Consider the following 12596-nt stretch of genomic DNA (forward strand, 5'->3'; position numbering starts at 1 on the left):
ATATTTGGATACGGCGAAATAAACGTTTAGTTATTATTACCAAATTCTAGTTTAGCCACGTATGATTTTTCAACTATTAACAAATTTCTATCGATCATCATTTGGCTCAGCTAAAATTTGATAATAATAACTAAGCATTTATTTCGCTGTATCCAAATATACGTTTCTTAACAGTAAATAAACTCTTTTCCCATTGTATAGAATTGTGAAAATTCTCGTATAATAATTTTGCGTATATTAAAAATTGAGCATGCTAACGTTGAACTGTTTGAAAGAGAAAGTTGTTGTGAAAGAAAAAAAACAAAAAAAAAAATTAAAAAAAAAAAACGCCAACGACACGCACACGTATTGTACTACATGGTGATACGGGTCGCTGCGAACCCCTAAGGTGACGAAACCGTGCCGACAGGAGAGCATCCCGGCAGCGAGTGGTCGGGATCAAGAGTCGTCGCAGGATCGTCGGAAGAAGCGCAACTCGCGGGAAGCGGCGGGAGATTCAAATTCGCGGGAGCGTCTGACAGACAAGCCGGCTGGCGGCGTTGCTGGTGATAATAAGCCGGGCTTGGACCTGGCGAGCAGCGTCGCCGATTGCTGCTGCATCGGGCCCCGTTCCCGGCTGCCGCTTCCACGCGTCTCTTCCTCGTCGACGGGGGCGACGCTCGGCGTCGGGGGCGTCGGGGGCGGCAGCAGCATCGGAATTAGTAACGGGCCGCCGACGCTGCAGCGACAAGCGGAGCCACCGGCAACGGCGGGACAACTGCCGCCAAACTTCTTGGCTAATAATAAACAAGGAGGCGGTTTTCAGCCAGCCAGCCACGGATCGGCCGCGACCTCACTCCCAGCCTCAGTGGTCCACTCAGTGTCGGTGCCACGACAGCTTGCCCAGTGGACCAAACACCAAACCCTCAAGTTACAGGTTGGTAGAGACCTCTTTTCGCCCACCCCACCCCCGAAGTCCCAGAGTCCCGGAGTGCACGATCCCTTTTTCCTGCCCCCATCCACCCCCACCCCGGTTAATATTACCATCTTGTTTGCGTGAAAAGATTCGTCAAAGGGTACCGTTCCTCGCTCTCTGTTGTATCTGTCTCTTTAACGATATCGATACTTCGTACCTCGAGGTGCGTGACTTTTGGCAGATTGGATAAAAACATCGCGTAATCGTCGAGTGCATTTTCGTTCGGCTGAGAAATCGGTGTCTACATGGAGCGATTTTAGGTACATACGTACCTACCGTGTCCGGATGATGATAAATACGCAGCTGGTGTGTTGTGTTATATATTTGGTAGTCTGAGGCCGCTGGGTGTATAGGTGTAGACGTGGTGCAATATTTATAGCCTCAAGTTCAAAAATTTCTTGGATAACGATTCGCATAATGACGTAAGAGACGCGACACGACTCGCCGTAAGGCAACGACGATGATTCTTAACCGATGGAAATAATTGCTCTGGCATAACTACCGCTTCCAACGTATAACGCATCGCGACGACGACGAGCTCTCTTCTTGGACAGGGCCCGTAATAATTGCCAAGAAATTGTATAACGTAAGTTGTGAACGAAACGGTGTGAAAATTTGCTCGAATGTACTGTTCGAGGATGAGGATCACTCCTCGCTTCAGCCAATTTTCCACACCTTATACATACATACGTCGTAAATCACTAGGGTGGGAAAGAAGTAATGGGAGAAAAAAAATTCGCGAAAAGCACAAGCAACCCGATTATCGCTCCGCGACTTGCCAAACACCTCGCTGGATTTGCACAACTCTTTAACGCCTGTTTACGAAACTCCAGAATAACGGTACAGCACATTCAGTTCAAACCGCTGTGGCATATCATCTGCGTGAAAACTCGTTTCAAAACTCATTTGTACGAATTATTGACCGCAGGTGCAGCGTACTATTTTACTTTTTGAATCTGCTCATTTCGATTCCAATTGAACTGTCTCCAAGGTTTTCGCACCCCGTTGTTTTTCCTTTTTTTCTGGTTTCTAACGGTGACAAGTTTCTACTTAATTTCTTTAACCAATTTAACGTGGTTCATATTCATGGCCACAAGGTTGCATCGAAGTTGAAATATTTACCTTGACGCTATTTTCTGTCCAAATCAAAGGATCTCTTTCCCGAGGGGGGATCAAAAGAAAAAGAAAATTTAAAATAGGTACCTTGGAAACCCCAATCACCAGTTAAAACTAACAATCGAAAGGCCACCGAGCTCATTTGCCACAGTGAAGAAATACAGTTCGTTACTCTCTTCGCCGACAGGAGCCAGCTGTGACAGCAGTGGACCGTTTGCACAGATTCCGTTGGAGTGGGGGCGGAGGGGGGAGCGGCAAGAAGTCCTCTTCCAGCCCCCGCAGCGACAAGGCCGAGCGTCTCCGAGAGCTGACGGAAAAGCTGAAGGTCCCAGCGCCGGTCCCACCACCCCGCAGGCCGTCGAGGTTGCATGCCTCTTCGCCGCCCCCCCAACAGCAGCAGGTGAGTCGCGAGTCGGCCCCGATGGCCTTGGGGTTTCGTTGTTACTTTTGTCTTTTTTGTTTTTTTTCTTTTGTTAACACGGTCGGTAAATTGCGGAACCCACAGATCCAGAATTGCGGAAGTTGCGAGGAGCGTCCGACGGGTCTGAGGAGTTACACGTACAGCGAGGGAAGCGGAAGCAACAATTCGTCGTCGTCGGGGAATCAGTCGAGGACCTTACCTAGGAGTGAGAGTGTCAGTGAAGAGTGTGTTAGTGGTGGAGACCCGGTTCTTCAGAGCAACGGTACCGAGACCGGTAACGGTACTGGTTCCGTCAGGCGGAAACAGGGAAGGGGAAAACCGCCCCTACGACACGAGGAGAGGATTGACAGTGCCGTCGATGAAGGGAGGGTGGTTTCAAGTGAGGGTGGTAACAGTGACGCGAGACACTTGCGCCAGTACAGTGATTCCGTTGTGGACAGTGCCCGAAGCCTCGCCGAGCTCTGCGATACCCTGCCGAACGCCGCTTCGGCTCGCGGATCGGACCCCGAGGCACGTGACGCCGTCACACGACTCGAGCCGAGGGGCCCGCTTCTCTCATTTCACAGAAGCGGCGCCCCCTACAGAAGCGCATCTTTTGGCCAGGTCGACTTCAACCACGGTATGTACAGGAGAATCCGCACTCTTGAAGCTGAAGTTAGCCGCCAAACGTGTTAAATTCTTTGAAAATAGACAATTGCGGCTTAGTTTCATCCTCGATATTGTATAAAAGTATCGGGGGTTCAAGGCATTTTAGAAAATTTTTATTTTTGGATTTAACTACCTTGTTCAAATGAACAATTAAAACGTTTGGCTGCTGGTTTCGGCCTCGTTCCTCACTATCGTTATACAGCCAGAGGAAGTGAGGATTTCCTGGATACGATGGTGAAAAGTGGCGGAGGAAACGTTTGAAATATGGCAAAAAAAAAATGGTGAATTTTGGATATCTATTCATTTCAACAATCAGTTGTTTAATTTGATTTGAAGTTTTTTTACGCAAAAGTACGCAGATCGAGCTTCGTTTGCATATTTATTCTAAGACGTAGACTTTCTTTTACTCTCTCCAAACTTTAAATCAATCGGTTCATCCGTTTTTGAGATATCGCGGGTACCGCAAAATCTGTCAACGCGCAAAATGGTTGACGTTATCCTCAATATCGATAGTTCCTGTCAGTTGATTCTTATAGGGAAAAGGGTGAACGAATCTGAACCTACTTAATTTCAAATAAAAATGATCTATTTCGATTTGGATAATTCATTGTCGAAATGTGAATTCTCGAAAGTCGTCTACTTTTTCACCCGTTAACTCGAACACACCCCCTCAATTATGATAAACTTTCTCCCTCTAAATAACCCAAACTAATTTTCTCTGAGTCAAAGTAACCTATATTTTTTCAATACTTGATTAACGAGTGATCGTTCGCCCTTCCCAGCCCCTTTTCCAGCCACTAACGACCCTCCGTTTTGTCACTGTACAGGTAGCCGACTCAGGGTTCAACCACATTCGAAATCCGAGCGGGACGAAGGCCGCGATGTCAGGGCGAGTACGCTGCCGAGGCGTCGGGGGGAGGCGAGTCCCACCCCCGGCTCTGCGTCGCAAAGTCCAAGTCGGCAAAGCCCCAGGGCCAGCACCACCAGCGTCGACAGCGCTGTAGGAAGTGCCGAAGGCCTTGGAAACCAGGGTCAGGAGGAGGTCAGGCCCAGGAGTGACGGCTCCGACAGCCTTGCCACCTCCAGCGCCCTTACCAGTCCCGAACCCCCCGTTCCCGAGAGCCACGAGCCCAGGGTTGATCTCGTTCAGCCTGATCTACCCGCCCCTGAGTGTCTGCCCGACAATTCCGACGTCCTTGAAACAGCTGTTGAGGAGGTTGTTCACAGAGGTGAGTTTCTTACGAGTTTTTGCAATTTTTATATATATATATACATATATATATATATATATATATATATTTTTTTTTTATTGTAAATAATCGTCTTAAAATGCGCGTAAAATCTTGGCTTCAAGATTTGCTAGAGTAGAGTTTCTCAGAAATTCGAAAGGGATTCATAGATTCAAGTTAGCTGTAATTCGTGTCGAATTTATGTTGCTTCGCAATGTGACTCACTGCTCTGGAATTTCACTATAAATCTTATGAAATTTGGCAAGAAGTTTGATGAAATTTCACCAGAACGATTTTTTTTTTTGTACGTATTTACACTCGATCGGACAAAGTACAATATACCTACTGTAGAATTGATGGAATTATTGTTCAGGGATTGTTTAGAATTTCATTGGCGTAGAAAAAACAATCCCTCGAGAATCGTACTAGAATTCATTAGTAGGTATTGAAATTTATTGCAATAAAGTCCCTGAAAACTCATTCCCTGAAAGATTTGTAATCGAGAGAAAAAAAAAAGAAAGAAAAAATCGTGTAGAATTGAAACCGCGAAGTGAGATCCCAGCATTCACACTCGATCCGCGCTCCTTTCCTCAGACTCTAAGATCGAGCCGCATGAAGTTATAGTGACGCCACCGCCAGAGGAGCCACGGTTGAGTCAGGCGAGCGAAGGCAGCGAGGCACCGTCGGAAACGCCGTCGGAGGCTTCATCGCCGGGAAAGCCTCGACGATACCGAGGCGACACGAGCAAGCGTCGAAAAGGTGTCTACATAACGCAGTGGCCGGAACCCTCGGATGCCGACAGAAACAAACTCGCTGCTCAGAGCAGCGAGGAGCGGGACGACGTCCCGGCGACACCGAGCGACCTTTCCGACTGCGAAGGCCAAACGCCACGGAGGTAAAGGATTCTTGTAAAATAAAAATGACCCATCCAAAACCTCGAGGTTCTCCAATCAAGTTTTGGTCGATAGGTTCCACATCTTAATTTTTTTTTTTTACCCAGGTACAGCAAGCGACCGCTGCGCGGACCTTACGGGCAGATGCTTGAGGCCGAAATGGCGAAGCCTAGAACCCCGGATATCGGCCTGATGGACGGGGGTCTGAGACCCAGACGCAAGGTGTCGGCCAACCTCTCCTATAGCGCCGGAACCAACAGCGGCTCGGAACCGCCAACTCCGTGTCATCACAGGACCACGTCCAGCCCCAGCAAACTCGAAGGACTTCCTGGACCCAGTCCCGAACTCCTCGCTGAGTTGCTGAGGGGTTCTTCTGAACGTGTTGCGCGCGCACCGACAACTCATCGAAATGTGAGTCTAATAGTTGATTTGTTTTGCGGAACAATGCACATGCATACACTTGTTTAGTTAAACCAGTCAGAAAACATATCCAAGGTGACGTTATGTAGGCTTCACATTTTGTTCATTAGTGTTTATGTTGATGTTGGTGACAGTCTAGAATCCCCCAGAAAAAATCCACCGTGGAACAAATTCCCATGGATAAAATATTACCAAATAAATAAATAAATAAATGACTGTACGGACATTAATAAACGTATAACAATATTGGGAAAGGGGAATTTAGATTAGGTGGAATTTTGGAAAAGGAGATTCTGGATGTGGACCGTTCATATAATTATTTTTGCAACTTTTGACTGCAGAAACTGGCATTTTCATCAAACAGATTATACGGAAATAAATAAGTAACCTTAAGTAACCTATTTACATTATTTCTGTTACGTCATTTTGGATATAAACGCATACTGAGCGAAATCGGTCTTCAGTTCTGAGGCACCTTATTTCTTTACATCATGTTGATGTGGAGCGACTTTATTCGGTGGCACGCTCGTAACGAACTCACATTATTACCTCTGAGGGTTTCTTGTTCTCCTGATTTTGAGCTATGTTCTTTTCATTCATTTTTTGCGACCGGTGAACTAGAAGCTAAATCAATTTCGTCTGTTTTTTCAAGATCGAATCGTGTCGTTTAACCTTGGAGAACACACCGCGTCTGTCAGATAATCATGAATTCTGTGGTAGGATTGGTTTTACGAAAAAAAATTTGACATTCGCATTTTTTTTCTATTTGCTTATATGGTGAAACAAAAATTACCAAAGCAATGATGATTATCCTAGTTCACGCGGTAGGTATATGTATAATAAACATGCTGTAAAAATTTGAGCAGGATTGGTCGAGTGCTTTTTGAGATATCGTGTCTACACTTTTTTTACTTACGTCGCTTTTAGGCAGTATACATTAGGTTATATTCAATATTTCACTTCGAAAAAAATCACAACGTTTGTTTAAATATCAATAAATATAATGCGAAAATTATGATAAATTCTATTCCAATGGACAGCCTTCGCACTAGATGACCTCCTTAAACTCGCTTTAAAACTGAGTGGCGGGAAAGACAGAATATAGAAAATTTGCGCCGCGACAAATCGTTAAGGGCGCATCTCCACGCTTCTGTGGCATCGTTTGAATGTGACGCACAGCTGCGTAATACGCGTTAGACCGAATTGGATCGAACGTCTCTGCAGATATTATAGGTACATGGATCGCTGCATCGCAGCTCGCAAGGGAACCAAAGTGCTCGGTGTTATTTGTAATCCGAAGATGAAGAAGAAGTTGAAGAGAAAGAAAAAAAAAAAAAAACGGAAGTAGAGGGGTGAGGGGGGCGGGGAGGGGGAGTACACGTGGATAAACAGAAACCGATTCAGTGCAAGTTTAAATTACACTTGGATGAAAAATCACACATCAGTTTGGTTCTCTGCGAGTTCTTTCTTCTTTTCCCTCCTGCTTCTTATTCGTTACTTATTACTTATTCGCAAATATTTATTGCGATTCTGACGAACTTTATATACTCGAGCAGTGTTCAATATCCAAGATTGTCCAAGGTATACGTTAAAAAATTTATATACCTTGCACAAATTGTTCCTGATCACTGATTGTTACCATTCGGGGTATCGAGCATTTGATAATTCAAACCTTCCGGAACGTTCAACCTTCGAAAAAACGCGCTTCGAAAGTAGTTTAGACGCAGCAGAGAGCAAAACGAGGTGACGATCATCCTACTTGATCGGGATTTGGGTGCAAGCCGTGAGACACAACGCGGCACGTAATAATCTAATAATATTCGACGATATCTCGACGTCGGATGAGATCGGCGCCGGTTGCCGTTTGGTCGGTCTCTAAAGTCCGTCGACGGAGGGATCGGTCACGACTCTGGGGTAGAGGTTGAAGTTCCGAATTATTTGGTGGTGAAACTTGAAGTGAAGAAACCTGACTTTTATGAAACGACAAAGTTTCGAATGGTCGGAAACCTGACGGCTCAAAGTTCCGTAATACAGGATTCCGAAAATTCAAATTACGACGGAGCAATGTTCCGAAAAGTAAAGTTCCGGTGGACAAAAAATTTTGAAAAATAAAGTTTCACCGAGCCGGAAATTCACGGAACTGAAAATCTTGGATCATTCGTAATTCGGCGCTTTCGGAGCTTTTAAAATTCGGAATTTCAACTCCGCCTCACGTCTCTGTTTGTCCCAAGAGCCGGTGGCGGGCATGCAGACGCGGGGGCGAATCGAGACGATGATATTCCGGGCCAAAGATGTACTTTATACCTGGGGACGCGACGGCAAAGACAGCACATCTGCGTCTCGCCGTTTTCCGAAGCATCAGAAAACCGAACCGCGGCCCAAAGCGACGATTTCACTCGGTCGCCAACTGTCTCCTCCCTCCTTCTTTTTTACCGCCCCCCGCGGCTCCGTTTGACGCAATTTTCCGACCTTGCGTAAGGCCTGCGAATCCCGACAGGCGCCTAGTTATACACCAACTTGTATACTTGAACGCGTATTTACACCTACGTCAAGAATTTTTTCGCAATTTTTTTTTTCTCATTTTTTTCAGCTTTTGTTTCTTCGTTTTTGCGATGGTTGTGTTTTTTTTTTTTTTCTTTTCTTTTTCTCTTTTTGTCTTCCAACTTTTCCGACCATCGCATACTTTGGTTTTCTGTAACTTTGTACTCTTCTACGTTTCAACTCTTCTATTCATAATATTTCGACTGAATGAATTTTAAGATTTAGTGAAATGAATGTTTCACGTTTTTGAAATTAAACATCGCGATCCTTCTGTTTTTTATTCTTGTTCTTCAATTTTTACACCGACGCAAAACACTTTTTCCGCCACGATTGTACGCGACTGGCATTTAACTGTTGTAATTGTTGTTATTATTAATAATATTATTTGCGTGCAATGTGCGTGATCAGGAAACGCAGGGCACCGGAAATCGGAACTGCTGACTGCAAGTTATTGATACGTCTCTCCGATTTTTTTCCGTCATTCTTTTTTGATTGAACACATTTTTTGCATAGCTGATTTGCACGTGTATATTAAATACATGTACAATACGTTCATACGCATATAATCGTTATACTCGGTGCGAAAATATTGTGAATCCTGAAACTTCATTGCTTGCATGTCGATAAGTATAAAATTCAGATTATCGAATTGTAGATAAAAAAACCAAGTGGAATAAATGAACAGAAATTTAAAAAATTACTAGGAGATCGGATATTTGGAGAGTTTGACTGTTTAATCTGAATTTCAAATTTAGTTCTGCAACAAGCGAATTAAAAACATATAATAAAATTTATTTAAATTGCACAACAATCGACAATGGAAGTGAAACAAAGATGTATTCATGGCTATAGCCATATATCTTACGCCAATTCTTTTTTCCGCAAAATTGTTAGTATAAAAAATTCTTCCCTTCCAATTTTTGTGAGATGCGAGGCTGGAGGTAAGAGTAAAGAAGATTCTCGTCTTGAAAAGCGACCTCAAAATATTGCGCAAAGCCGCGTGTGGAGGGAATATTTTGAAGCGATTTGTAATATTACAACATATCTATTACATTATACATATGTACGTGAAAACCCTACATATTCGTAAATTAAGTTATCGATCGAATTCCTCAGGGATTGCCAAGCAGGCCCGAATGCATCGTTCCAAGCACCCGAAAGTTTATTTTTGGGCATTTGGATTATAAATTTATATTATTTTGGCCCGAAGCCCAGCTGGACAGACGAACGAATAGACAGCGTCGAATTCTCCTCGTCCCCCCATCGTCTCGATAATTATTGTTGTTGTTGGTGTTGTTATTATTACTGCCAAATTTTCGCGAGTATTTCCAAGGAGCGTTGATACATGTATCGATGATATAACAACAGCGAGAATAACAATTTTCATTAAAATCAGAACAGCTGTGCATAAATTATGAACGAAATTTTGGAGAAATTGTTTCTTTTTGGTGAATTGAAGGATCGACTGTATTTCACAATTTCACATTTTAAATTAAAATTTTTTTTTTAATTTTAAATCTAAAGAAATTTAGAGTCAGTTGAAAGGAAAGAGAAAATTGATCGTTTTATTATTAAGAAATATTCTCGCTTAGGCCGAAATCTGTCGAAAATCTCACGATCTCTGACGAAATTTCGAGACCGATAGCGAAATCTCTAAATATGATCCGTGAAATCGGAACAACAGACCAAAAAGACCAATAGTGAGACCAATAGTGAGGTGCCTAAGAAAATATCCGGCAATTCGATAGCATCTGTAATTTTCAAACGCACTTTACTCGACAGTTTTGTGGCATTAAATATTATAAAGAAAAACATATTATACAGGTAAAAGTTCTTTATATCTTTACACTTAAAATTCAGATTCTAGGATATAAATCTGTCCGTGTTACCTCCTGCGGTAATTATCGTTACATATTTGTAGAAAAATTGTCCATAACGTAAAATGAAATATGATGAATTATCGCGGCGCAGTCAAGAAATCTGAATAAGAAATCTGAAGAATTGTTTTGGCGCCATTTATAGAAATATTCGACTGATAGGTTGGCAACGCTGATATATTACATGCAATTTCGTCATAAAAAATTCGTGCATTCTATTTGTATATATGCATATATGTGTGTGTATATATATATATATATATATATATATATGCATGTAGGTAGGTATATATAATATAAGCACTTTCCAAACGTTACGCTATCGTCGGCTAAAGGAAATATTTGAGTGTACAATCTCCCGAAGCATGCCCGTCTAGTAGTGCACTCAAGGATCTATACATAGATCACATATTCGGATCACAGCCTCAATTTCGGGGGTCGCGGTTTATAAAACCTCGTGAGATTCTCAGCTGGTTCGATTTTCGACGGATGAAGAATCTCTCCTCGATTTGTTGACGTTATTCTTCTTCTGCAGGTTTGTTGTTTAATTTTTTTTTTATTTTTTTTTATTTTTTTCTCAAGGTAGCCCCGAAATGACTCTCGAAAAAATTACTGGATATTTGCATTTGCGATAAAATCTCGCGGTTTGAAAGATTAATTTTCAATGAAATCGAATCAAAATTTACGAAATTGACGATTAAATGTCATGATTTCTTGACGGTTTGATGAAAATTTAGGTGATGATATAAAATTCTGCAGGTTGTCATTTTCTCCCGAGTTATTAAGTGCGGTAACAATTTTTAACAGATGCGATAATTTGGCGGGACGCGTTTTCTTCTTTTTTGTCCGAGACGAGAGCGTATCTGGATGTGAAAATCGGGGAAGCAGTTGATTTACGGATTTCTCGTTTAAGATACTAACTTTAAGGATTTGATCCATAAACAAATCGATTTTCTTACATTTTTTTACGAGGATATTCGAACGACAGGGTCGAATTTTTACACATGGTTAATTAGTACAAGGTTTTCAGGAGTCTCTTTTTTTTTTTTTTTTATTATTATTGATGAATATCCATTTGTAACAGAATTATTTTTGATACAAATGACTAGTTTTTTCAAAACGGCGTGGATCGAATTTTGAAATCTATTCGTCCGATTGACTTGAAGTTTGAACAAGTCCTTGATTACAACATTTTCTATAGAATCACCGGATGGTTTTGAAAAGTGTTCATCAATTTGTTAATAAGAAACGATAACGGTAGCGTTTTTTTCGACGAAAATCGCACGTTTTTTTTTCATCAGCTCACAAATTTCAGAGTTTTCCAAGTTTTTTAAAACTATTCGGTAATTCTATAAAAAAATTTGATAATCAAGTACGTGTCCAAATTTCAAGTCAATCGTACGAATAGAATTTGAGATTCGACCCACGACGTTTTGAAAGAAACGCAGTTCTTTGTACTAATAATAATAAATCCGTTGTCAATTGACGTTATTCAACAAAAGAAGAACTGAAATTTCATAAAACCTCGTACAATTATTATGTGCAAAAATCCTACCCTGTTCTTCCGATATCCACGTGAAAAAAAGAGGTAAACTTTGTAAATCGACGTGTTTTTATTTTATTTATTTTATTTTTTTTCAAATCCTCAAGCCAGTGACCAAACCCAGTTTTACATTTACGAATCCCGATGATTTTCCGTTGTGATTTTTTGCGTTAAATTATATTGCAGATGCGACACAACGTCGTCTTTGTCGGAGTTCGAGTTTGATATCCAGACTAAACACGCGACGCGACGGGGCGTCTTGGTAAATACATCGTTATTGCAAAAATATGTTTTGATATAATAATTTAATGGGGCGCCTGTCGACGTACGGATTGCATTGCTTAAATTGCAACGGATAAAAGCGTCTGATGCTGTTTCTACTTATGCTTTTTATTCGCATTCTCTTTCCCGTGCAGCGTATCATCGGATCGCCTTGAACTCGAACAATTTCAGTGCTTTTATCATGTTTCATCCTTTCGTTATTCACCGCGCAGAAATTTAGGACAAGGCTGCTCATTATTGGCCAAAAGTCGATACCTTTTGACAACTTCATAACGAGATAATAGTCGATGGTTTAGAATTTTGCAAACGATTTTAATTTTAATTGAAAATTCAATAAATTTCTTTTTTCAATATACAAGTAAATTCCATACAGATTATGCAAAAGTGCAATACGTGGTTTTTAAATTGAAATCGCACGAAATTTACTAGAATTTCAATTATTTCGAAGCAATTCGAAGTAAAGGATCAATCGATCTCTAAGATTTTGTTTAAATTTTCATGTTTTCCAATTTATGCACTCTTAAAAATGTCTTCTGAAAAAATAAATACTCAACGTACGATTATTTTTTATATTGATAAATTAATAAAACAGTGTCGACATTTAACCTACCAGTTTTTTTAATCGTGCGTTCACTCTCGTATTTTCATATTATCATATTTTCATCCGAAAC

At 41.6% G+C, this 12596-nt stretch overlaps 1 protein-coding gene across 7 annotated transcripts in view; it reads left to right on the forward strand.

Moving 5' to 3' along the window:
- LOC124222814 (rho guanine nucleotide exchange factor 17) overlaps positions 1–12596 on the forward strand; it is a 47887-nt gene that overhangs the window by 9217 nt on the left and 26074 nt on the right. For 4 of the 7 annotated variants that reach the window (XM_046634168.2, XM_046634171.2, XM_046634165.2 and 1 more), the window contains exons 3-8: positions 389–916; positions 2259–2471; positions 2577–3111; positions 3968–4369; positions 4964–5264; positions 5370–5673. In XM_046634168.2, coding sequence (XP_046490124.1) covers positions 389–916; positions 2259–2471; positions 2577–3111; positions 3968–4369; positions 4964–5264; positions 5370–5673 — 2283 coding nt within the window. The remainder of the gene's footprint in view (positions 1–388; positions 917–2258; positions 2472–2576; positions 3112–3967; positions 4370–4963; positions 5265–5369; positions 5674–12596) is intronic. The other 3 variants (XM_046634169.2, XM_046634172.2, XM_046634170.2) reach the window with 2 other exon arrangements.

This window comes from Neodiprion pinetum, chromosome 7, assembly GCF_021155775.2.
Source record: "Neodiprion pinetum isolate iyNeoPine1 chromosome 7, iyNeoPine1.2, whole genome shotgun sequence".
Classification (NCBI taxonomy): domain Eukaryota; kingdom Metazoa; phylum Arthropoda; class Insecta; order Hymenoptera; family Diprionidae; genus Neodiprion; species Neodiprion pinetum.